Below are 27,185 nucleotides of genomic sequence, written 5' to 3'. Positions count from 1 at the left end.
GCAACTGATCCATGAAGTGAAATGAGGACAGCATGGACTGAATCTAGGAATGTTGACTTGTTTGCTATATAGGCTGATAAAGTGGGACCATTGTGAAACCATCATATGGGGTATGGCTTGGTGGACCCTTACAAAGATCCTGTGCTCAGGAGGTAGGCTCCATGCTGGCACTGTGCTATTTTAGAGGGGACTGCTGGGGCTATGTTTGAGAGAGCACAAATAGCTCCACACATGGTTCCTGTCTAAAAACTGCTGCATAGAAAGACAGACTGTGCAAAGGCTGCACTGCATCCCCACAGGGTAGAGTCTGTCTCCTTAAACACCTGCTCCGGACAGTCATATGAAGCTCTCTTATTCCATTTACAGGGGCTTTTTGTGGCATTTGTGAATTTCACCATACAAAAAGAGAGCAGAAGATAAGCACAAGAAGAAAAAAAATTAAAGGGAGAAAAGACTCATTGTACGAAATACAGTGCTGTCTGGGAAAGGTGAAACCCTTCCGGTATGTTAGTAGTTGTAATTTTTGATGCATATGTCAGTGTGTGTTACACCAGTCAGCGTGTATTACATGTGCTACTCTCTGCTCAATCCACAGAGGACTGCAGCCTATTACAGCTCTCAAGCTCTGACCAGAAGACCACACAGGAAAATCGACACACCCACCTCAGAGACCTGAAGGTTACCGCCCAATGCTGAAGCAGCGCTGTTCTAATATAATACTTGATCATTCATTCCTCAGTCTGTTCAATAATTGGAATATATCAGTGCAAATGAAAGCTCTGTCCAGAATTTACAACTGCACTGAATGTTAATTATACTGTATCTTTACAGAATACAATATTCAGTATGATAATATACTCACATTCTCCTCACAGCCCATCCCAGTAATAATTAATAATACCATTTACTAACTTGATAATAGCTCAGAGAAATGTTATAAATTCACACTAGAAGTTAATGGGTGGGAAGGGTCATTAAACAAGTATGTCAGAATAATTTATGAAACATGTTAAAAGTTCCCCTAGAGTTGGTGAGCCTCGGCTGCTACTACTGATCTGCTTATTAATACAAACAGCAGCAAAAAACTCTACGCTTACAAACTGTGCACACAGCTGTGAAAGGACATGCTCAGACTATTGTTATCCAGTCCTCCCTGCACTTTTTATGTCTTGTTTTAAACTAAGATTATAATCCCTTTGTAGCAGGGATTGTATTTGATTATATATAAATAAATTTGTTATATAGCGCCTAGTGCAATGGGACGCTGACTTGGCTGGGATCTCTCAATTATTATTTATTTATTGTATGGTGGCAGCACCATTGTGCTAGGTGCTGTACAAACATGCAAAAAACCTGGTCCCTGCTCTGAAGTATAGTCTAAGTAATGTAGTGTAACAGAACTAATGAACAACGATGGTAACAATGGCTTGTGAGGCTCAGTGGGAGCAAATTTTCAGTGGAACTGCTCATTTTGCACTTGTTCTGTGACTTGGATAACTTTCTTACTTATAAATTGTAATTTTTCCAACAGACAACATAAGTCTCTAACGTCACACTTGAACAGGCATGAGTGACCTGGTGGAACTACATAATGATCTTAAACCTTCACTCACATCCCAACTGCAAATGCTACAGCACTAAAGCTACAGCCAGAAGAAGTGAGGTTTTTACTCACGAAAGCTTATGCCCAAATAAATCCGTTAGTCTTTAAGGTGCCACCAGACTCCTTGTTGTTTTAGCCAGAAGCTGAGATTATAGCTATAGTTTCAGCAGATACTGACCTTGTCCATAAAGTCCATTTACAAAGAAGACACAGATTAAAAAAAAAAATCTATTTCCAAGTGGACAAGGAAAGTCTCTAATTTGCTAGGAACTGAATAGCAGCTCCACAAGAAGAACAGATTACTTTTCAAGCACAGATGCCAGAATGACTTGGCCGAAGAGCTATTGGCAAAGTCATAATAAGTGTCTACTTTACAGTGTCTTATAAAAGTAGCTTTGGAACACCAAACTGCAGCTACACAGATCTGCTCCGACAAAGCATTATCCTGGCTAAAGAAATGGAAAGGCTGAGTGAGTGAGGCCTGACCCCCTAGGGGGCAATATTTATCCTGGACTGTGCAAGGGACTGCTTGAAAATAGAGGTTGGTTGAAAAATAGAAAATATTTTCCAGACACTTCCCCCAAGACTTAAGCCAAAGAACTCTGCAGTCCTCCTAGTAATGGACCTGGCAGATAAATGCCTACAGTACTGGGAGACTCTTTTCATTCGTATATGATGATCAATAATGTCTATTGTGAAACCAGAATGTCCAGAGGCACATTTTCAGTAGGAGCACAAGCAGGGCCAGTGCAAGGATATTTTGCACCCTAGGCAAAACTTCCACCTTGCGCCCCCCCCCCCCCCCCCATCAGTTCATTGATGGGCAAATCCCAACGAGCCTTTATAGACCCCAGGGGCCAGCCGTGCCCAGGGGCTGCTCCCCACCCCCTGAACTCCCCTGAAGGGTGCACAGCTCCCTCCCCCCGTAAACCCTCCCCACCCCACCCCGGTGGCCCCCGCCCCAAGTCCACTCACTGGCTTTGCCGGGCCTGGGCCGCTGCAGCAGCTTGGCAGGGAGGAGCCGCCTTCTGGAGGCGCCGGAGAGCCAGAGGGTCCCGCTTGCGGTGGGGGCGAGCCCCAGCCATGGAGGAGTCAGCGCGGCACAGGGGGGCAGCAGCCCTGCAAAGGCGGCAGCGGTGTCGCTAGTGGGGAGAAGCTGCACCCCCTGCATGTTCTGTCCAGGCTGCGCCCCGGCGCTGCTCCTCCTGGGGGCTCCTGCAGCAGATGCATGCGGGCAGAGGTTCCCGTGTGCCACCCTGCTCCCCCCTCACCATGCTCGGGCTCTGCGGCTCCCGAGAGCGTGAGCTGCCGCTGCCCCGACGGCAGCTCACATGTCCGGGAGCCGCAGAGCCCGAGCGTGGTGAGGGAGGAGCTGGCAGGCACACGGAGGCCTCTGCCCGCATGCATCTGCAGCAGCCTTTGCAGGGTTCCTGCCCCCCTGCACTGCGCCGGCTCCTCCATGACTGGGGCTCGCCCCCACCGCAAGCGGGAGCCTCTGGCTCTCCGGTGCCTCCGGAAGGCAGCTCCTCCCTGCCGAGTCAGGGAACCGCTTTTTGGCGCCCCCAGGACTGTCCTTAGGATTTATGGGGCCCTATGCAGTATTATTAAACTGGTGCCCCTTTGCCCGTCGGCAGCCTGACCTTGCAGCCCAGCAGGGGCGGACGGACAAAGCAGAAAGAATAACAAGATGCCCGGCCCGCCTCGTGGTGGCAGAGAGTCACAGTTCCCCACAGAGACCCCGGTACCCTCTCCCTCACGCAGAACGGACATGCAGAAGGTACCTAATTAAAAGCACTAAACTTGGGAATAAAAAATGTCAGTCACAGGTTTTTTGATATGCCCTGAAGTTTGTCAGACATTTATTTGCAAAAACTTTGTAAGGGTGAGTTAGCTGTCTTGCTGAATACAACATTAAATATTATGAAATACATGATGCAGCTCTTCTCTGTTTTACATTTTCTTAATCAGTATTTCTAAGCTGATTTTATATTTTAAATGTACTCTTAAGCCTAGTAATCATTCCAGATTACTACATATTTAACTCACTGAAACAGACATTATTTTAAATTAATCAGTCACAGAGGTTTAGTGCATTCATAACAATGTTCATTGCTTTTAGAAACAGGGAACACTAATTTACTGTGTGTGATCTCCATAATAATACAGGTTTATGAAATTTCACCAAATATTTACAAAATATGTTTCCAAAGATTTTAGGCATAACAAAGGATTTTATATCTTGCTACGGTACTGATTTTGCTGGAGGGTTCTCTTAAAATTAGTTCATCAGATAGTCAGAGGTAAAGAAAGGGAAACTCTTTGTCCAGCTGTCTGGAAGCAAAGGGCTGTTGTCCCTTTAAGCCAAGGGCTCTCTTCAATTGGGGGAGGTTGGGAAGGGAGATATGGATGGACAGAAAGGACAGGAAGACTTAGGAAGTAAGGTTTTTTTTTTTTTTTTTACTATAGTAATTAAAATATGTATTTTAGATAAGGGTGGTCTTTTGAAGAATTTATTTAAAAAAACATATGTCTGAAGATCCAAGCATTTAAGGCTAAAGATGATTGTGCAAGGATTTTTTAGAGATGTTATTTTGTAAGCTTAACCAACTCACTAATGAAATATTTTTAAAGCAAATTTTAAACTAAGGTCCTGTAGCCTGACGTGTCATGAGTAAATATTACAGTAATGCACAACCGTTTTTGTCAGTACATTCAGGCCTTGGCTACACTCGCGGATTCACAGGGCTGCCGCGGCAGCGCTGTGAAGCGCGAGTGTAGTTGCGCCGCCAGCGCTGCGCTGCAAGTACTCCACCTCTCCGAGGGGAATAGCTTGCAGAGCTGCGAGTGAGCATGCAGCGCTGCAGGTGCTGATTACACTGGTGCTTTACAGCGCTGCGCTCGGGGGGGGGGGTGTTTTTTCACACCCCTGAGCGCAGCAAGTGCAGCGCTGTGAATTGCCAGTGTAGCCAAGGCCTCAGAAACTAACAGTATATACCTGGGGGTGGGCAAATGCCTGTTAAATGACTTCATTACCCCTTGAATGGCTCTTTAACAGTTTCAGTGTTGTGCTAATAGGTCTGGCAGGCTGGAGGCTTTTTCTCTTTTAAATACTAGATCCCCCTCCCAGGAAGACTCAGAGCCTGGCTGCAAGAAGGGTCAGAACAGGGATAGGAAATCAGGCGGGTGGACACTAAGACTCAGTGATGCCCCAAATGTTCAGGTGCCCTACCCAGCTGCCTATGCCTAGGACAGCCCTGGGCGCCCCCAACCACTTGGTGCCCTAGGCAACCACCTAGTTCACCTAGTGGTTGCACCAGCCCTGAGCATAAGAAGGGTGCATAGTTAGATTTTACTAGCAGAACAGATAATGGGGTTAAAACAGGTTTCCTTCTGATGTAACTAGGTTCTTGAGTTTAGATCAAGCAGAGAAGATAGTGTCTAGAGTAATCTCAAGCTGGTAAGAAACATTGACTACTAAGACCAAGCAGTGTGGGAGAATAAGAAAGTTTCTGAGCTTTATTGTGGTCTACCTAGCCACATCCCACCCGAACAACAGAACTATGCTCTATGTTTACTAGAGCTATGGTTGCAGATTTTATCTACCTCAGGGACTGCTGCCGAAAGCAGTTGGTGATTTAATATAATAGAGACCCATCCACGCCAGGTCACACTGCCATATCACAAGAGCATGGGTGGCAGGTTTGTAGAAACTTTGGTGGTGCCCAGAACCCGCCCCCCCCAACTCCGCCCACCAGAAACTCCGCCCCCCCCAACTGCCTAAGGCTCTGGGAGGGGGGTTGGGTGGGGGGAAGAAGTCTGGGGTGCAGGTCCTAGGCTGGGGATTAGGGTGCAGGAGGGGTGCAGGGTGAAGGCTCTGGGATGGAGTTTGGGTGCTGGGTGCAGGCTCTGGGCTGGGGCAGAGGGTGGGTGTGCAGGAGGGGGTGAGGGGTGCAGGCTCTGGGATGGAGTTTGGGGTGGAGGCGGTGCAAAGGGCGGGGGTGCAGGCTTTGGGATAGAGTTTGAGGGCAGGAGGCGGTTTGTGGGAAGAGGGAGGGGGTGCATGCTCTGGGAGGGAGTTTGGGGATAGGAGGGGGTGCAGGGGTGAGGGCTATGGGGCTGAGGATGAGGGGTTCATGATGCAGGAGGGGGCTCAGGGCTGGAGCAAAGGATTAGGGTGTAGGGGGATGAGGGGTTTGGGGCATTGGAGAGGCTCAGGGCTAGGGCAGAAGGGCAGGGTAAGGGCAGCCTGCCTTGCCATTAGTGGTTGTGGGGCACTAGGACCCTGGGGCAGCAGACAGCAGTTGCTGCCAGGAACAGGGCTCCGCCTAGGAATGTGCTACTCCGGCAGCACAAGCAGGCATGGGAGAGGTGCATGCTGCTTTCTTTTGGGCAGGGACGCGGGGCGGTAGGGAGAGACCCGCGGGGGGAGGGGGGAGGCCGGGACCCGCTCCAGGCAGCGATACGGTGGGGCAGGGGGGGAGAGCCGCGGGGGCCGGGGCCCACTCCAGGCAGGGCTGGGGGAGAGACCCAGCTCCAAATATTGCTGGAGCTTGGGCACCACAAAAGAATATAGCCCGCCGCCTATGCACAAGAGGAGTTCTCACTTGACCTTCTCCAGCTTTGAACCTCGCTTGAACTGTAAAGGCCTAACTGGGGAAAGAAAGTTAACGGAGATTTTAGATGAATGTATGGAAGCTCGGGATTCCTGCTGGTCAAACTGTATGAGATATAGTGAGACCAAGATGCTGAGAGGAGCCATCAAGCTTACTTTGAATTGTATAAATTTGCAATTTCACTGATTGTTCAGACCTTGTTCACTAAGAAAGGACTTGGTGTCCAGTGAAGATAGCTTAGGAACATTAGTCAGCTTAAATTAAAATCCACTGGGAAAAAATAAACAGAAACGAAATCATGAAACTTTGGTTATGTATTTCAAATGATCCCTTTGCAACTTTCATAATGAGCTTAAACATTTCAGACCACCCAGCATACAAGCGGGGGAAGCTGAGAGCCAAGAAATATACAAAATAGAAAAGAAACATCCCCTCTCCAATATGTCCCTCTCCTCTGATTCTGTGTCTCTTAAAATGGCATGCCCACAGCTAGAGCTTGCACTCCTTTTTACTGACTTCTTGGTGCCTGCCAGCTGTCCGATTACTAAGTAGAACGAAGTTCTTGGCTGCTTAGTGCATTGGGAAATCAGTGTGAGCAGAAAGTGTGGAGGAGTGGGCACATAGAGAGGAAAGAAGGATTTGAAAATATCTCCCCATTGTGTAGATACCGGGGGCTTCAGTGCAGAAGCCCAGCTTCATGAAGTTGGTAGGAACATGACCCGGGACGGAGAGGAGTCGAGGAAATAGCAGCTCTGCACAGCATGCTCTGCTTTCAGGGCAGCACAATCGATGTTGCAGCTTGCACTGAATGTTACTGCTGCTCTGAGAGAAGCAGTAACTCTCTTCAGGGCTTTCCCACACTACAGAGGTCTGGGAATAGGGGAGGTAGAAAATGGAAGTCAGACAATGGAGCCATGTTGCTGGTATAATTCAGAAAGGTTTGGGGGTGTTGTGCACAGATATTCTAGTTCCCACAGATCTCCACTTTCCATGAGAACTTCCCCATGCAACCTTGTCTCTGGCTCTTTCATCCGGCTGCTGGTCTCGCCTCCCACAGGGGAACAAGGCATCCCCACAGGTACAAATCCCTATGATGAGTCCACTTCTTCCTCAGAACTTATCAGGTGAAGGAAAGAGGAGAGGCCTACTATCAGGAGAGTAAGATGTCAGGCAATGCTAACAGTTATTGCCCTGTTACTACCCAAGGATAAGAGATGCTACCTCAGTCTCTGATCGATATGAAGCCAATCTGTGTGCCAAAGTTAGTGCCATCGCGAACGTGAGAGTAAAATGTATCAGGGTGGCATGCTGTGCAGAAAGTGAGACTTTGGTTGTGGTCAGTGACAGAATCATCCTGTATGTTCTGAGGCAGAATCCCTCCAGTCTCTAGAAGAATTCTTAAAGAAAGGAAGAAAAAGAAAAGATGGAACATTTTATCAAATGGCACGTTCCTCAAGGCAGTGTGTTACTGCTATTGCAATAGTGCAAGACAAACTGTGTTAATACCATTTTTTCTTTAGATTAAAGTAAGTGGGTTTGCTCAGTCTTTAGGACACATACTTAAGCTTGAACACGTATATAGAACAAAGAAGCTACTCTTAAGGCATAAAATAGCTGAAATATAGCAACATTTGAAATTAGAAGAGTTGGTTCTGTCCTGACTTGCTATTAGAGGAAACTCAATACTTTGGCAACACATGCAAAGCATAACAAAACTTTGCTTGTAATGTTGTTATCCAGGAAAGCAAAGTTCAGTATATGGTGTCATGGCCAAATGCGATTATTTAATAAAGCATGACCTGGGAAGCCTCGTGCCCAATTGGCCGTTTTGGCTAAGATGCCAGCGTCCTCACGGTCCACCAATTCTGCTCCGTGTTCTAAGGCTAGCCGCCCGACCCAAACCATTGGTGCCTTATCAGCTTTTCGTTGAGTTTCCTTTAAAAACTCTTTAAGTTCGGCCTTAGTACGTGTTCGCAGTTCAGTAACCTGCGTGGTGTTGCCTGTTTGTGCATCTATTTTAGTTTTAGTTATCGCAATAGGCAAAGCTTCTGCTACAGTTTCAGATTCAGTAAATTCTGGGGCTGTTGGCAGAGCTGGATACACAGGAGTTTTAGGAGCTTCATATGGGGGTGGCAAAATTTTCTGAGAGGGACTTGGGGAGGGGGAGGTAGTGATGGGCTCTACCTTTTCTGTCTTCTCCTCATCATCATCTTTAGGAGAGCCTGGGGCTGCCTGTTTAGCTGCAAACATTGTGCCCCCGTGGAGGACAGAGCACAGATCGAGGGCCTTACATATCATGCTAAACAGGACGGTGGAAACATCCTCAGATTTATATTCATCGGGTCGCAATTTTTTGGTTTTCTTAATTAAATCTAATTCTTTTATCATCTGGCATAATAATCTGTGTGTTGGATCAGCAGGTATTACCCGAGGTGGGGGAATCAATTTGGAAACGGTGCCTCCGGATTTTCTAACAATGCGGCTACACTCTCTCCAAAGCTGAGAGGGATCTGGAGCACCGAGGTTCTTCACAGTCTCTGTACACTGAGGCTGTAGGGAACAATCGGCTGGCTGACACCTAAAGCTCGGGTGGCACCGAAGGAGGCATCCCGTATCTGCCAGGGTTAATGGTACAGTATAGCCTTTTAGAGTTTTACCTGAGCCAAGGGAACAGATCCATTCTATTTTTGGATCAGTCGAATTTTGGCTAGTAAAAAGGTGAAACTGCAAATGTTGGAACTGTTCAGTTTCATCATCTGCGCGGTCTGCAGCGTGCCACGGGCATGGCCCAACTCTCTTGCATCCTGTTCGTGACGCCATGTGGATTGCCACGGGCACGCAGGGGCGAAAGAAAATCCAGGCCTGTTATTTACCAGGCTGCACGTGGCAATAGACTATATTGGTAAGGGATGCAAGGAGAGTATGGGTCACGATGCAAACTGCAGACACACACACAAACAACTAAAATGAATCAATTTAAAGTTTTATTGGGGATAATTACAAGGGGTAAGGGAGCAGCGTTTGATTAGCTAATAGAGTTAATGAAACTTAAAACACACAATGACTAAAATATCTACTAACAATATTTATAAACAAAGATGCAGCATTTAGTAATAACTGATACTTACAAATACAAACCAATGCATAACGACCGGCAAACGTAGAAACTCTGTTTGAAACACATGAGCTGAGAGAGAGGCTTCGAGGTGATCAGGCTCGGTTATGAGTGTACACAGGATTCATTTTTTTTTCTCCTCTCCCTGCCTGCACATGGCAGCAGGCCCATAAAGTACCAACTATGACATCATAGAAGTGTCATAGGGGACGGGGCCCAAAACCTGTTTGTGTTCATTTCTGATTGGCACAAGCAAAGTTTACACCAAGGAGGGGAGCAGGTGCCTCAAAGTCTGGCTTCGCCCCCAAAAGGTGAGGAAATGCATATTGTTTTAGAATGTGTGCAACACTGAATGACAAAAGAAGAGGCCAGGGCAATACCGGTATGGGCAAGTTTTACAGGATGCAGACAGGAACTCATCTCAACAGTGTTCTTGGAGGCAGTGGGGATATTTTTTGTGTCCATCCCACCCAGTTTTTCAAGTGGGATTGAGCGGTACACAAGGTGAGCAAATATCGTCCCTAGGTTCATTCATTAAGGCTTGATACTGCAATGCTCCCATGAAATTCTGAGGGTCCTCAACTCCTACCCAGCAGGATCACACTCCATATCAGTGACTAACTGGGACTAGAACCTAAATTTCTTCTGATTCACTCTTTTGTCCTCATCCCTAGGCTGCTTAGCACAACAAACTATAGCATAGAAAAACACACATCAGACTTACCGTGTTGCCCTTCTAATATCAACATAGGGAGTTGGAGATTCAAACTGTCTGACACATTTTGGATCAAGATTGTAAAATTCCTTTGCTGATTCCTGAGGAAGTGTAAAACAGCACGGTCCAACAGATGGGCCCAGCACCACAAGTATATCCTTAACATTACAGCCATATTCTGTTATCATAGCATTTACTGTAGCCATAGCAACTCCTAACAAAGTTCCTTGCCATCCTAGGAAAAAACATAAGGGGAAAAAATCCTGCAAGTTTATTTTTAAATTGAATGGTTAAAGAAAATTAATTATTATTAATTATTATTATTATTATTATTAAGGATCTACAAGCCAAATACATGGAGGAATAATTAGCTTTTAGCAAACATTAACAGTCCTCAGAGCATTCTTATGAAGTAGCCGTATTACCATTTTAGAGATGGGGAAACTGAAGAAGAAAGGAACCTTTAATTGCCCAAGGGCAGAGGAAGTCAATATTACAAGTGGGCTTAGAACTCAGGAATGCCTTGCTGCCAGCCCTGATTTTACACCATTAAATTACACCTCACTGTTCACTCTGTGCTGCAATATCTCATGGGTTAAATACTGTAAAGGTTTCTTTACAATCTCACATGACAGCACTGTGGAAAAATATTATTTAAAGAGAAGGGAAAAAACATTTTATATGGGAAAAAAAAATCTCCTTATCTGTGCTACTTGGCTGAAGCAAGTGTAAACTGTGCTGCATGCCAGGATTGTTTGGACTACAAGGAAGAAAACCTAGCTCTGACTCCCTGTACCTTACACAGAGCTCAAGACAGGCTTTGCACAGAACTGAGTGTGCCTTAATGTAGAGGCAAAGGTATTTTGTTTCTTTTTCTCCCCTCCTTTTCTGTGACCCTTGGCTGCAGTCTGGGCCACAGAATGGTATTTAGGGGTATACAGAGCAAGGTTTAAACCTATTTTTAAATTTTTATCAAAATAATTTGACCTGCTACTGACTTCAGGCATGGATTTGGGGAGCGCCAGAAGGATGGAGATGGGGGAGAGAATATGTGACTGGTCAGGGACATGGTAGAATACAAGGTATGCGGATTGGAGAGAGGGGATTGGGTGATATGCTACCTGGTCTTGGAATGGGAGGGTGAAGCAGATGGAGGGGGTGCATGGAGAGGGCACAGGAGACTGGCAGAGAATGGACAGGATGAAGCAGCTTGGGGGGTCCGGTAAGGGGGGAGCAGGTAACTGAAAGGGGAACATAGAAAGGGACAGAGCATGCACAAACTCTTATCCACATTAAACTTTGAACACTTAACATTTCGAGATATAAAAACTTCAACCTCTTAAAATTGTCAACGTGGATAAAAGCTTCCCTTTTATCCTCGCTTCGTTCCCATCACCACTCACTTCCCCCACGCATAACACACACACACACATACACACACACACACACACACGGTGTAGCTCCCTACACATATACATCCTTCCTGTATGTATAAAGCCTGCAGAGGGAAGCTCCACGCTGATGGGCCTCCTAAGAGCTGTTAGATCCACGGACCTCTGGCACAATCTGATTGAAATGTTTGATGCTCACACCAAAAACTGGGCAATTCACAAACACAAACCTTGTTAGAAACAGGTAAAGTTGCAAGTGTGTTTGACTGGAATCCAGCTAACTATTACACGCTCTTCAGAAGAGTTCTACATCTTTGAAAAAGAACTATATTAGGAAGCCTGGAAAGGAAGAGTTAAGGGATTCATCCCGGAATCCTTCACTCACTGGCTCTCACTAAACCCAACCTTACTACTTGATTATTAATCCCGTTTACTATTCAAGGGATCCATTCCCAGTACTCTCCTAGTATTATATTACTTTGATTATGTGAAATGAATACTAAATGCCCTTACCAGAATGAGCAGCTCCACATGCTTTTTTGACAGGATCAGCAAAAAGCACAGGTATGCAGTCAGCGCCGAGAGCGGCTATTGTAACACCTTTCTGATTCGTTACTATTCCATCATAGCTGTCAGGCTGGGGCTTTCCCATAATCCAAACATCACTGGCATGATTGACCTGTCAGTACAAAGACAGATGAAGCACAGTTATGAGGCAGTGAAAAAAAAATGAATTCATACTTTGCTGAATGCCCTTTCTCCAGCTCTCTTGTTCTCACACTCTTCAGGCCAACACTTATGTTTAGTACTCCATCCCTCTTCTTGTTCAACAAACAACCACTGTCTTTGCCTTCGGATCCCTTCTTAAAACACACCTCTGGTGTGCAACCCCATCCGTCTGAGAAAGAAATGAATTTTTTAAGTAAAAAGATATCTGCACCACTTTGATTTTGGATCTTTATCTGGTCATATATGGTATTATGTCACTGAACTAACTGTATGATCCATTAGAACAAACTTCTTGGGAGAGGGACTGAATCTTCCTCTCTATATAGTACCAAGCATGTTGACAGCTATGATGACAGTTTCATCATGTTAAATTGCCACAATAACGGTCTTAAAAAGTTGTCCTACAACTTATAACCTCTTGCTAGGAAGAGAAGACTAATGCACAGTTAAAAAAACCAAAACATTCAATGCTACACAAAGCAAGCTCTGATTAGTTAATATAGGCGTGCACTGCTATCTGATAACATACCTTCACACGGTGAAATGTCTCCGGGTCAAAACCTGCAGCATTAGCTAACCTGCGTAGGTTTTCTTTAACTACAGCCTTTGGATCTCTCCGCTTAGCACTGCTGAAGAGGTTGAAGGAGCTGAGCGTTGGTATATAAGAGATCCCACCTGTCCTTGTGGTGAACCCGTGTAGGAAGATGTGACCTGGTGAAGAGAGAGAATTTGTTTGAAACAAATGGGAAACCTGAAAATTATACCAGATTCTGCCAAGTGGAATTGGTATCAGCCAGTCAGATTGTTGGATGGCTGATGCTTATTTAATGATGACATTTAAAAACAAGGATCCCATGCTCCCTTCTCCTTCTGGCAGGCAAGTGAGAAAAACTGTGACTCTTGCCAGGGTAAAGTGTGGAGTGAGTAAGAGCCAGGACAGGGGCACGTTCCCTGTGACCACATTACCCCTGGACTCCACAGAGCTCCAGGTCACGGGATGTGAGTCAGCAGGCTCTCTGCTAGATCTAATATTACCCTCTTCCAACTTCCAGGGTAAACCCAAGCAAATTACTGGTGTCCAAGTCTCTAGCAACTCCTCCTTCTAGGAGCACCTGCAGTGGAGGGGCTCCTGGCACACAGCTCCAACAGGTGAAATACTGTCCAGGAACCACAGAAGCCATGGTGGGGAAGCTGAGCAGCAGGGCAGTGGCAAGGGATTTTTGGGCAAATAGCGCTTCCCTCCACTGGAGATCTCTAAAGAACTGCAGGTTTAGGGAGAACCAGTCTTCTGCTAGGTGGATATGTGCAGGAAGACCCATTCCTTGTGCTGCAATAAAAATCCATTCCATGATTGCTTCACCCAATCCAGGATTTAGATGCACATATGTGGTGACAATCTGCAGCAGAGGCTATGGCAGGGGCATGGCCACGGCCCACACACTTAGCATCCAGGTCCACCCAAATCTGAGCAGGGGTATAGTGCTGCCACAGCAACCCAGAGCATCACTCGGGCACCTGAAATCCAGGTCGGAGCTATGTGCCCGCCCTTCAGAAAGCTATGCTCTGGTAGCTCTGCCTGGCCATTTTCTGAGCCGCTCCATGCACGTGCCCAGCTTGCCAGGTGAAGTCCTATGTCTGGGGACACCAGGACTAGGAAGAGGGTGTAGCGTTCGGGAAGAAGCTGAGCTAGCACTGTCTGTCATTGCCCGTCCACCTGAAAATTGGGGCCCACCCAAATTTCCACTCCTATCTATGCCACTGGACTGTGGGTGTGTCTACACTACAGACGCCACAGTGACACATCTATGGTGCTGCAGATGTGCTATGGTGACACTAGGAGTTTTTCCATCGTTGTAGTTAATCCACCCCCTCAAGAGGTGCTAGCTAGATCAACAGAAGAATTCTTCCATCAACCTAGCAGTGCCAATATCAGGGCTTAGGTTGGCTTACTTACTTCCCCCACAGGAGTGAATTTTTTGCACCCGTGAGTGATATAGCTAGGTCGGCCTAAGTTTTAGGTGAAGACCATGCGTGTATCTGTGACCTAGATAGCTAAGGAGAATTACAAAGTGTGTGTGTGCGTACACCTGACTGACAGTGAGAGACCAGGCACCCTGAATAAAGAATTCCCTGTGCATTCTCTGCAACCACATCCTCTACCTCCTCTGCCACAAGGGATGCTGTGCTATAATCTCCTGCCCCTGAAGGAAGAATTCCAGGAAAACTCAAATTGAAAAATCCCTCTTCTCGAGCTGGGAATAATGTACTTAAAGAAAAATGAGGTAGCAAGTCTTTGAACCACTACTGTAAGGTATAACTGATTTTCTGACTGGCTAAGGCACGTAGTGGGTGTGTTTTTGAAGATAGTTTCAGCAGTCCATACTTGTTATCTGAACATCCGAACAGATACAAGATATAGCCAGATAGAGATCTTCCAACAATTCAGTTCTTTGATTTGGGGAGTGTCATTCCAAGTAGCCGGAATATAAAGTAAGTAGCTTGTTTTTATCTAAACCGTGAGATGCCCCCCTCCAATAGTGCAGGAAAACACAATATCCAAAGATTTAATTAAATGTAAGGTGTGAGTGCTGGCAGAGCAGGAAACAGGGAACCCCTTGCCCACCCCTTCCTACCCAGAACTTCAACGCATGACACAGCCCTCATTTGGCTGCTTAGATCTCACAAGTGCTGAGATGGAGAGCTGTTAGATTAAGGGGAGCATTGTGCTCTATGGCTCCACTCAGTGGTGTTTGCTTTTTGCTTCTTCCCCATAAGAATGATTGCTACTGACCCCATCAGCTGACACGGTGTCTCTGTTTTCTGCGTCAGCACTAACACCGAACACATAGAATCTTACCCTATGTTGTGCCATTCTTTAAGCCACATTTGCTCCTTCCCAATTTTGGACTGCTTCCCAATTTTGGACTGTGATTTAGGCATCCATTGGGACTGATCTAAGTTATTCAGGAGTGCCACTCAGAATGCCCAGAGTGCTAAAGGCCTACCCCTTTAGGCCCCTTCTATACCCTCTGTGCCTGGACTTACAAGGGCGGGCTGCATAGGACAATCTATGGCTATCTTATCTGATGTCTGTACTGGGGACTTCTCCCCTGGCTGGCTATAGGGATATCACAGCAGCAGAGAAATATTTTGGGGGTGAAAAATTCACCCCTGGGGCCTCATGTTGCTAACCCCTGAAGTAGAAGAATCTGTAAACTGAAAACTGAATGAAATAGGGTTAAAAAAAATCCACAAAATCTGTTTTCCAGTTTACCTGGGATCAAGGAAGATTTTAGAATGGTAAGCTTCCCTTTCAGATCTGGCAGACTTTCCAAGTATGTCTGAATCTCACTCCTGATGAGTTCCATCTCATGGGCAGGAAGTGTTTGTATGTTGCTCTGAGGTTCAGCTATTTGTTGGAGGTTGTTTCCTTCACAATCCATCCCAAAATCCTCAAACTGAAACTGGTAAACAGCAGTGAATAGGTGGTCTATAAACACTTCCATTAAGGCTTTCCTTTGTACTGGTAAAATGATTTTAATGATGCTTAAATCCTTTTCATCTAGTTTTTGTTTAATGGTGTACAAGGCAGCAGCTGTACTTGGCTTGCACACAACCTCAATTCCTTTCTTTAGAGTCTGAAAACTGCTGATTACTTTAAGTACCGAATCTTGTTCACTGCTCCTTTTGCTTCTTGGAGTTTGGTAGCACATTATGTAAACAAATGGAGCACTGGCAGAGAAGCCTTTTTCAATCCTTTCTAGTGTGCTACATAATAACTTCTGAATGCCATTATTTTGTGAGTTCATTTGTAGACTGAACAGATCAATCAATACTGCTTCTGCCATCTTCCAGTTGATTTAAGGAGTTCTAAAGGTACCAGATATTGAATAAAATGCCTTCAAAGAAAAAGAGAACATTGTTAGTCTAAATAGGCAAAGTTACAACTTATTATTTGTTGTTTAGTGGTTAGAGGAATTAACATACTGAAAAGTAATGTAATTTCAAATATATATTCCATTGCATCCAGTGGTCAGAGCAAAAGGTATCTAAAACAGAAGGGAATTGTTCTGCTTGTGTTTAAATCCCCCTACTTCATTCTTTTTGACTTTCTCCAGATCTGAGATGTTAAAAGTATGGCCCACAATATAATCTGGCTTTCACAAATGCATTTTAATGACCTGGGCTCCTTTCCTCCCAAATACAGCTTCTAAGGTGAACTTGAGGTACAGCTCCATGAAGCACTTGGTGCCTCTTTTTTAACTGTATGCTCTGGAACAGTGGCTCTCAACAAGGGGTTCGGGGCCCCCGGGGGACCACGAGCAGGTTTCAGGAGATCCATCAAGACGGGCCAGCATTAGACTTGCTGGGGCCCAGGGCAGAAAGCTGAAGCCCTGCCACATGGGGCTGAAGCCCAGGACCCTCAGCCCTGCCATACGGAGCTGAAGCTGAAACCTGAGCCATGTAGCTTTGCAGGGGCCCTGTGGCATGGGACCCCAGGCAATTGCTCTGCTTGCTACTCCCTAACACCGGCTCTGGCTTTTATATGCAAAAAACGAGTTATTGTGACACAGGCAGGCCGTGGAGTTTTTATAGCATGTTCGGTGGGAGGAGGGGGTCAGAAAGAAAAAGGTTGAGAATCCCTGTTCTGGAGGACATTGAAACCTAGCTCCAAATCCACATGATAAATGAAGAACATTCCTGGTTTTCATTGTCACCTTTTTCAAAGCTGGTGTGTCATAGTCCTAGTGGAACTCCCCCTACTGAACACTCACCAAGTTGCTGTGTTTGGATCCCACCATGCTGGATTTGTGTACTCTGAACCTTCCTTTGATCTGAGTAGGCTCCAACACTGCTCTTTCCTTCACCTCTCTGGCACAATTCTTAGACACAGGCTCTCTTCCTATTAGCGCTTCATGGAAATGGGACCTCATAGGCCAGCTGCCCGAGATCCCCAAGACCTGTGCTGAGCCCCAAAATATCCCTGTTGCTTAAGCACACCCATTTCCAGAGCTCCAACATTGTGGACACTCTGGTTTATAGCGACCTCTCCAGGAACACGTGATAGTTGAAGTACATACTGCACAGAATTTGCAAAAGGGATTCTAAAACAGTGACTCTTTACTTTAGGTGGCCCAAGAGATCTAATATTCAGATAAAACAATGAAATATCTACATACCCTTCCCTGTCTCCAGCACTCTTAGGGCTTAGGTCAGAGACCTCTAGAGCAATGTTTCTCAAACTGGGGTCCCTGGATCCCTGTGGGTCTGCAAGGGTACTCAAGGGGGGCTGCGGGCACCACTGATCAGGACCTCCCCCTCCTTCCCAGCACCTCCTGTATACGGGGAAGAGCTGTTCAGCAATGTGCAGGAGGTTCTGGGAGGGAGGGGGAGGAACGGGGATGGGGCAGGCTTGGGGAAGGGGGCGGAATCATGTCTGGGGTTGCTGGCCCTGCTGATCAACTCCTCCCCCTCCCTCCCAGTGCCTCCTGCGCACCGGGGAACAGCTGTTCATAGGTGTGCAGGAGGTGCTGGGAGGGAGGGGGAGGAGATGTGACAAGGCACACTCGGAGGAGGGGCAGAAAGGGGTGGGGAAGAGGAGAGGAAGAGGTGGAGCAGGGGCAAGAAGAGGTGTGGCAGGGTGGGGCCTTGGGGAAAGGGGTAGAGTGGGTGGCAGCACCTGGGGCTGAGCAGGGAGCTTGGGGGGGGTCTGCAAAAAAAATGTAAATAAAAATGGGTGTCCTCAGGTTGCTAAAGCTGCTCTAGGGTATCCAGGATCCTCACCTTTCTGTTCTTGCACAGCACTGCTTTCTGCTTCTGGTCTCTTCCCCCTCTTTCTAAAATGGCTACTGAGAGTCTTTATAAAGTTGCAGTTTCCTCTGTCATGTGACCTTGTCAGATGTTCAAAGTCCACCACCAGGTGATCTGTTGCCTGAATACTAGGTTTCCTGGCAGAACCGGGTTTTCTTAGTTTTGCTACCTTCTTTTTTCCAGGTTTTTCCCATTTGAATAGAAGACTAACCTTCCATTGCTAGCCCTGTGTCATCACCTCTTGGAATTTCATCCCAAAATGGAAGTAAAAAAACAACAGAGAAGACAGACTAGCCTTACAATCAAAATGAAGTGTGCAGTTTGGTAAAGATTAGGGTTACCATATTTTGTGCCTCCAAATGGAGGACACTCCCCGGGGCCCCGCCCCCGCCCCCAGCCCCGCCCCCAACTCCGCCCCCTCCAAAAGTCTCCGCCCCCTCCCCTGCTTCCCGCGAACATTTAATTCGCGGGAAGCCTGAAGCAGGTAAGGGGGGCGGGGGGAGAAGGCGCGGCCCAGGCTGGTCCCCCCGCGGCTCCAGCCTGGGTCGGCTCGGGCCCTGGGGTGCCGGCCCCGACCGACCACCCCCCGGCTCCCAGCCCCGCAGGCCCGGCGCACCCCCCGGCTCCCCGACCCCGGCGCACTCCCCGGCTCCCCGACCCCGGCGCACTCCCCGGCTCCGGCTCCCCGACCCCGGCGCACTCCCCGGCTCCCCGACCCCGGCGCACTCCCCAGCCCTGGCTCCCCGACCCCGGCGCACTCCCCGGCTCCCCGACCCCGGCTCCCGGCCCGGCGCGCTCCCCGGCTCCCCGACCCGGGCTCCCCGACCCCGGCGCACTCCCCGGCTCCCCGACCCCGGCTCCCGGCCCGGCGCACTCCCCGGCTCCCCGACCCGGGCTCCCCGACCCCGGCGCACTCCCCGGCTCCCCGGTGCACTCCCCGGCTCCCCGACCCCGGCGCACTCCCCGGCGCACTCCCCGGCTCCCCGACCCCGGCGCACTCCCCGGCCCCGGCTCCCCGACCCCGGCGCACTCCCCGGCTCCCCGACCCCGGCGCACTCCCCGGCGCACTCCCCGGCTCCCCGACCCCAGCGCACTCCCCGACCCGGGCTCCCGGCCCGGCGCACTCCCCGGCTCCCCGACCCCGGCTCCCGGCCCGGCGCACTCCCCGGCTCCCCGACCCGGGCTCCCCGACCCCGGCGCACTCCCCGGCTCCCCGACCCCGGCGCACTCCCCGGCTCCCCGACCCGGGCTCCCGGCCCGGCGCACCCCCCGACCCCGGCCCGGCTCCCCGACCCGGCTCCGCGGGCCCGGACCGGCACCGCGCCCCCGGCTCCTGGCCCCGCGGGCCCGGCTCCCGGCCCGGACCCCGGCCCCGCGCCCAGCCCGGCCCGGCACCATGCCCCCGGCCCCGGACAAAGAGGCCCCGGCCGAGCCTCCCGATTTTCCTGGACATGCCCGGCTTTTGGGGATTTCCCCCCGGACGGGGATTTGAGCCCCCAAAAGCCGGACATGTCCGGGAAAATCCGGACGTATGGTAACCCTAGTAAAGATACATACAGAGTTCATAATCTGAAACAGGATTCATAAATTGTATATAGACAGATTCCCCAAATCATCATAGGGTGTTACAGAGAAACAGTCTGTACTCATTCTGTCTCTCACGGGGACTTCCAGTTTGTTCCTTCTTTATTGTTGTTTCCCTCAAATGGAATTTAATGTCATCCTGACTAAAAGTGCTTGTTTTCTCTTTGTGTACAGTAGGGTTACCATATTTCAGCAAGCAAAAAAGAGGAAGGGAGGAGCCCCACCCTAGCCCCTCCCCTGCCCCTCCCACTTCCCCCCCTCAGAACTCCCAACCCTCCCCCCGCTCCTTGTCCCCTGACTGCCCCCTCCTGGGACCCCTGCACCTAAGTGCCCCCCAGGACTCCACCCCCTACCTAAGCCTCCCTGCCTCTTGTTTCTAAGTGCCCCAACCCTTATCCACATTCCCACTCCCAGACAGACACCAGGGACTCCCACGCCCCATCCAACCACTCCCCACCTCCTGACAGCCCCCCACCCCAGAACTCCCGACACATCTAAACCCCTCTGCTCCCTGTCCCCTGACTGCTCTGATCCCTCTCCCCACCCCTGCCACCTGACAGCCTCCCCCAGAACTCCCAAACACCCCCCCCCCACTCCTTGACCCCTGACTGCCACCTCCTGGGACCCCTGCTCCTAACTGCCCTCCAGAACCCCACCCCCTACCTAAGCCTTTAGCTCAAAAAGCCGGACATGTCCGGGGGAATCCGGACGAATGGTAACCCTATGTACAGAATACATAAACAATTTCATTCGTGCTATCAAACGCAGAGGACTTGACTGGTCTACTTGAAATAAGCTAGGACTCATGATCAAAACCTGACAGTTGGTGACAGTGTCTGTCACAGGATTTATGACTCTCAATCTTCCTAGGAGTATTATTACATACAACTGATGATACCTAGTAGGGAAATCTGCTTGCTAATGAAACTGAGTGAGGTAGGTCAAGGCCAAAGACCCAAAAGCTGTCACCAGAGAACTCAGAACGTAGCTAAAGTTACAAGTGGCAATCATAAGGTGGCAGTTGCAGAGGCACCTTCCTTGCCCTGCTGCTCCCAATGGAGAGTGCCTGGCCTGTCTGCCTATCAGAAGATCCCAGCTGAATTATAGGCAACATCATACCCCACAAAAGGAAACCTGTCTGGGACAAGACAGGAAACTGCAACTCCCTCTTACCTCATACAGATGAGAGGGGGAGGGCAAGCAGGGGTCACTGACTCCCACATCGGCCCTCCTTCCTAAAGAAAACACCACCCGTGAAATGAGGGAGGGAGGATGCCTGTTGAAGGAGAAATATCTACCAGCACAGTCATTAAGATGTGCGTGTACAGAAAGAAATCCACTAGGGCAATTATGAGGCTGTGCACAAATGCACATAATAAAGCTGATTCACTAGTGCATTTGGCCAGTTTTTCATCGTATATCTCCATTGAAATCAACGGTGTTGCACTGGCATTACTTTTATTGCAAATACATTAGAGTGGAATTTGATGACTGCTCCTTGAGATATTCACAAAACACTGGGTACTGCTATACAGCACATTGTGTGACAAGCAAAGCTGTATGTTAGGTTCTCTATAATGTATCATGGTTGTTAAAGTTTGAAATATCTTACCTTGATAATCCTAATGCTCCATAGAATGTGCAACTGCCAATTCCTTCATCAGAAAAGATTTATTAGAGAGCAGATCATTGCAGTAAACAGTGAAGGTTTGTAAATCCATGCAGGTTTGAAGACCAATCCTGCAAATTCACTCTCTTCTGCAAACCCTCTGAAACACTCAGTACACAAAGCTGGATAATAAGAAGAACCCATGTCACAGACTGTATCCAAAGAAAAGAAAGGAAGCATAAAATGAAGGGAGGGGAGGATCAAATAGGGGAAAGAGTGGTGGGAACAGCTAGGAAAAGGAAAAGAAGAGAGGGAAAAAAAACATTAAATGAAAAAACACAAGTGGTGGAAAAAAGCCAGGTCAGAATAGAAAAATATCATGATGAAAATTTACCAAAAAATTAAACTCAAATCTGAAAATGAAAATAAACTGAATATATTCCCAGTTTTCGACTAGCAAAGACTGCCACTTTCCCCACATTGACCTCCTTTGGATCTTATCCATCACTCTTATTTTTTGAGATGTAAAGAGGTATGTGCAGTTTTGAAAAGAGATAAAAAAGCCAGAAAGTATTTAACATCTTATGTTAGATTACTAAGCGAAGACATGCATCAACTCCAGAAAAAATACAGAGGGTGTTTATAGTTCCACACAACACTTTTTTTTTTTTTCATAGATTCATAGATTCTAGGACTGGAAGGGACCTCGAGAGGTCATCGAGTCCAGTCCCCTGCCCGCATGGCAGGACCAAATACTGCCTAGACCATCCCTAGTAGACATTTATCTAACCTACCCTTAAATATCTCCAGAGACGGAGATTCCACAACCTCCCTAGGCAATTTGTTCCAGTGTTTAACCACCCTGACAGTTAGGAACTTTTTCCTAATGTCCAATCTAGACCTCCCTTGCTGCAGTTTAAACCCATTGTTTCTGGTTCTATCCTTAGAGGCTAAGGTGAACAAGTTCTCTCCCTCCTCCTTATGACACCCTTTTATATACCTGAAAACTGCTATCATGTCCCCTCTCAGTCTTCTCTTTTCCAAACTAAACAAACCCAATTCTTTCAGCCTTCCTTCATAGGTCATGTTCTCAAGACCTTTAATCATTCTTGTTGCTCTTCTTTGGACCCTTTCCAGTTTCTCCACATCTTTTTTAAAATGCGGCGCCCAGAACTGGACACAATACTCCAGCTGAGGCCTAACCAGAGCAGAGTAGAGCGGAAGAATGACTTCTCGTGTCTTGCTCACAACACACCTGTTAATGCATCCCAGAATCATGTTTGCTTTGTTTGCAACAGCATCACACTGTTGACTCATATTTAGCTTGTGGTCCACTATAACCCCTAGATCCCTTTCTGCCGTACTCCTTCCTAGACAGTCTTTTCCCATTCTGTATGTGTGAAATTGATTTTTCCTTCCTAAGTGGAGCACTTTGCATTTGTCTTTGTTAAACTTCATCCTGTTTAACTCAGACCATTTCTCCAATTTGTCCAGATCATTTTGAATTATGACCCTGTCCTCCAAAGTAGTTGCAATCCCTCCCAGTTTGGTATCATCCGCAAACTTAATAAGCGTACTTTCTATGCCAATATCTAAGTCGTTGATGAAGATATTGAACAGAGCCGGTCCCAAAACAGACCCCTGCGGTACCCCACTCGTTACGCCTTTCCAGCAGGATTGGGAACCATTAATAACAACTCTCTGAGTACGATTATCCAGCCAGTTATGCACCCACCTTATAGTAGCCCCATCTAATTTGTATTTGCCTAGTTTATCGATAAGAATATCATGCGAGACCGTATCAAATGCCTTACTAAAGTCTAGGTATACCACATCCACCGCTTCACCCTTATCCACAAGGCTCGTTATCCTATCAAAGAAAGCTATCAGATTGGTTTGACATGATTTGTTCTTCACAAATCCATGCTGGCTATTCCCTATCACCTTACCACCTTCCAAGTGTTGGCAGATGATTTCCTTAATTACTTGCTCCATTATCTTCCCTGGCACAGAAGTTAAACTAACTGGTCTGTAGTTACCTGGGTTGTTTTTAGTTCCCTTTTTATAGATGGGCACTATATTTGCCCTTTTCCAGTCTTCTGGAATCTCTCCCGTCTCCCATGACTTTCCAAAGATAATAGCTAGAGGCTCAGATACCTCCTCTATTAGCTCCTTGAGTATTCTAGGATGCATTTCATCAGGCCCGGGTGACTTGCAGGCATCTAACTTTTCTAAGTGATTTTTAACTTGTTCTTTTTTTATTTTATCCGCTAAACCTACCCCCTTCCCATTAGCATTCACTATGTTAGGCATTCCTTCAGACTTCTCGGTGAAGACCGAAACAAAGAAGTCATTAAGCATCTCTGCCATTTCCAAGTTTCCTGTTACTGTTTCTCCCTCTTCACTAAGCAGTGGGCCTACCCTGTCTTTGGTCTTCCTCTTGCTTCTAATGTATTGATAAAAAGTCTTCTTGTTTCCTTTTATTCCCGTAGCTAGTTTGAGCTCATTTTGTGCCTTTGCCTTTCTAATCTTGCCCCTGCATTCCTGTGTTGTTTGCCTATATTCATCCTTTGTAATCTGTCCTAGTTTCCATTTTTTATATGACTCCTTTTTATTTTTTAGATCGTGCAAGATCTCGTGGTTAAGCCAAGGTGGTCTTTTGCCACATTTTCTATCTTTCCTAACCAGCGGAATAGCTTGCTTTTGGGCCCTTAATAGTGTCCCTTTGAAAAACTGCCAACTCTCCTCAGTTGTTTTTCCCCTCTCCTCAGTTGTTTTTAATAAATCACTATATATCAACAAGCGGAAAGCCATCGAAATGCAAAAAACACTCTTAACTTAGGAATATTTATGTGTGTAAAAGAGCCAGAAGTTAGCATTTACAGTTACAAAATACAAAGTATATACAGTTTCCATAAATAAATATAAGCTCAAAGACTTAAGTATTTACTTACGGAGATGGACAATCCTTTTACAGCTCCCAAGAGAGATCATACAAAATACTGACATACTGTTATGAGCCTTATATATCTGCATAATTGCAAGTCCTGCAGTAGATTTGTGCAAGATGGAAATCCCCTTCCAGGTGAGACGTGAGTGGGGGAAACCCGCCTTTTCTCTTCCTGAGGCCCTGAGCTTATACTGTCACTGTACACAGGAAATCTCAAAGGGTACTCAAAGGCACTAACGTGATTAATTCTTAGGATAATACAAAACCAGGAAGCAGTGTTAACCCTGCCATACCAGTTCTGGGCAGCAGGCAACTCGTTGTAATCATATGTGCATCTGCGAGTGATCAGTTCATGTATATGCAGCTTCACATAGCCTCAGAAATGGCTGGAGCCCAAAATAAGAAAATAAATACACAGAGTGGAGGGAAAGGCAGCATAGAAAATAAAGGAGTCCTCTCTGTTATAGCATAACTTCCTGTTCTGCAGAGAGGTTTGGCAGTAAATCAAGAAGAGAACAGCTACCGAAAGTTAACTCAAAATTACCGAAAGAGAGAAGGGGCCACAGGAACAGAGATAAGGAAGGATCTGCCTTAGAGGCGCGGAAACACGTGAAATATTTTTAAAGGCGTCACTAAAAACAGGAAGTGCTTTTTCATTTTCATAGGAGCCAATAATTCCTGTGAGCCCTTCAGAAATTTTTAACTTCACTGGTACATTAGCATGGCCACAAGAATAAACCATTTCCAGCAGTTTGCAGCCAACAATCAGATTGTGTATGGTACCTGAAGAAAAGTACAGAAAATAAAACTACAATAAAAGTAGAAAACACCATGATGACAGCTGATGAGAGTGCAGCAAAAGAGGCAAACAAAATGTTAAGAAATAAAAAGACTGGAATACAAAATAATACCAAAAATATTATAGTGACATTGATATTAATAATAATTAACAATAATTGATATTACTTCACCACCTGAAATATTGTTTTTAGTCTGAAAAGGAGAAGAGTAACAGGGGACATAGTATTATTGTATAAAATAATGAATGGTGTTGGGAAGGAAAATCAGGTCGTCCTATTTATCCTCATTCATAACCAAAGAACAAGGAGAAGCCAATGAAACTGATGTTCTCAGCAATTTACAATGAATGCCATCAAATTTTAAAACTGATTTTAAAAAAATTACATTTTAACACAATGAATTAGTTAAGCTAAGGGACTTGTTACCACAAGGCAACATGGAAACAAAGAGCTTAGCATGATTTAAAAACACCCCACATTTATAAGATAATGATACCATCAGTTAAATTGAGTAGGATAAAAATTGTAGGGATATAAACCTTCAATTTGAGGGTTGCAATGACAAAAGCATGACCTTTTCCATTTTTTGCATTGCAAAAAAATCATCTTTCTTATTACTGGAAATGTGAAAGCCTAATTAATAAGAAATTTAACATTAGAAATGGATACACCTTCATGTTAGAAAATGGAAACAAAAACATTCCCCTAAACCCACATTTTACCCAAGTTTCTAGAAAATCAGGGTGAGAGTCTGTGCTGTCCCTTTATGTATGTCTTCACTGAAGAGTTAATTTGTGCTCTTACTCAGATGTTGCCCCTAATCCCACTTCCATCCACACAAAAAACCCCCCTCACAAGTTTAGTGGTGCTTAAACCTCGGCTAGCTGGCACAGCTGGGGGTTTAGGCCAGGGCCCAGGTGCTGCTTTCATTCAGACAGGTAACTTGCCCTCTTTACAGTGAGGATGCAGACTAGGAGATGTAGCACAAAACTTACAGCCCATGGGGTGGGGTAGCAGGTGGGGGTGAGCTAAGGTGGTTTTAATACACCTGTATGCCCAGCTGAGCCTGGGGTGTTTTGGGGGTTGGAGAAGCCCATTGGGTAACTTAGAAAGCCCTGGCCTAACTTTTCTAAGGGTATGGCCACACTTTGAGCTGAAAATGTAATGTCCAGCTTAAGGAAACATGCCCTCACTAGCTCTGATTGAGCTACAGTACTAAAATCAGACTGTAAAGGAGCAGGGGCTACCCACCCTGAGTACAATCCCATCCAAGATACTCGTGCATACCTGGGGTGGCTAGCCCCTTCTGCTGCTGCAGCTACCCTTCCGTTTTTAGTGTGCAAGCTCTGATTGAGCTTCCGCTGATCTGTCTCCTTAAGATGGAATTTACACGTCCAGCTCAAAGTGCAGACGTACCTTAAATTACAGCAGTCTCCTAAGGCACAGGTCACTGCGCAGTGCTGGTGAGATGAGAGGGAGACAATTGTACCATGGCCCTGAGCTCAACACATCTGTGTAAATAGAGTGAAAAGGGAGAAGGTGGGGCCCCAGTGAACAAGATGTACTGGGCCCCACATGTCTCCTGATGGGCCTGATTGCACAGCCAGGAATCTCAGCCCCACCCCTAAATTAGGGCTTGCAGAGGAGTCCTGTAGCTGTTCATATCTTTCTGCCTTGATAAGTTGCTTACTCCCTTTATTTTGTCCTCTCTTCCCCACCCCCGCACTCCCTTTTGTTTTAATTCTTACACAACCCTTTTTGTAATTTGCAAACACTTCTTTTATTTGGTTTTCCCTTCCAATTTCCTTCCTTGTTTGCCAGCACATCCAGACACGCCACCTCTCGCAAATTTATCACGAGAGACGCGCTAAGTAAAATTAAGCCCTACTCATGATCTCGCGATAGAACTCTCAAATGTCAGGATATTCCCCCCAAATTCTGACATTTGAGAGTTCGATCATGAGTGACGCTTAATTTTACTTAAAAATTGCTGTAAGCCTTGGGTGGCTGGGGCTCCCCACTGTCAGCCGGGGAAGTGGGAGAGGAGACTTTACCGCAGCCCCCCAGGCCTGGGGAGAGTGAAGAACCCTAAGAGGAACAGAGATGAGGCTGGGAGAGTTGAATTATGGCCTGGGGCAGGGATCGGCAACCTTTGGCACATGGCCCACCAGGGTAAGCACGCTGGCGGGCCAGGCCGGTTCGTTTACCTGCCACATCTGCAGGTTCGGCTGATCACGGCTCCCACTGGCTGCGGTTCGCCGTCCC

General features: G+C 46.9%; 1 protein-coding gene across 3 annotated transcripts; it reads right to left on the bottom strand.

The window, feature by feature from the left end:
• Nucleotides 1-6,512: 6,512 nt before the first annotated feature.
• LACC1 (laccase domain containing 1) lies at nt 6,513-24,668 on the bottom strand. Of its 3 annotated transcripts, none has more exons than XM_054014128.1 (6): nt 24,125-24,668; nt 15,441-16,065; nt 12,696-12,877; nt 11,951-12,116; nt 10,056-10,281; nt 6,513-7,613 (listed from the first exon to the last, which is right to left on the bottom strand). In XM_054014128.1, the coding sequence occupies exons 2-6, from the start codon at nt 16,012-16,014 to the stop codon at nt 7,439-7,441; spliced, it is 1,323 nt and encodes a 440-aa protein (XP_053870103.1). In that variant the 5' UTR covers nt 16,015-16,065; nt 24,125-24,668; the 3' UTR covers nt 6,513-7,438. The 3 variants fall into 3 exon arrangements, with proteins under 3 accessions (XP_053870103.1, XP_053870113.1, XP_053870122.1); XM_054014138.1 differs by lacking the exon at nt 24,125-24,668 and adding an exon at nt 21,174-21,256; XM_054014147.1 differs by lacking the exon at nt 24,125-24,668 and adding an exon at nt 16,942-17,347.
• Between the last annotated feature and the right edge of the window lie 2,517 nt (nt 24,669-27,185).

This window comes from Malaclemys terrapin, chromosome 1, assembly GCF_027887155.1.
Source record: "Malaclemys terrapin pileata isolate rMalTer1 chromosome 1, rMalTer1.hap1, whole genome shotgun sequence".
In the NCBI taxonomy this organism is placed as follows: Eukaryota; Metazoa; Chordata; order Testudines; family Emydidae; genus Malaclemys; species Malaclemys terrapin.
Note: the sequence above shows the minus strand (reverse complement) of the source record. Positions and strands in the feature narration are given on the sequence as shown.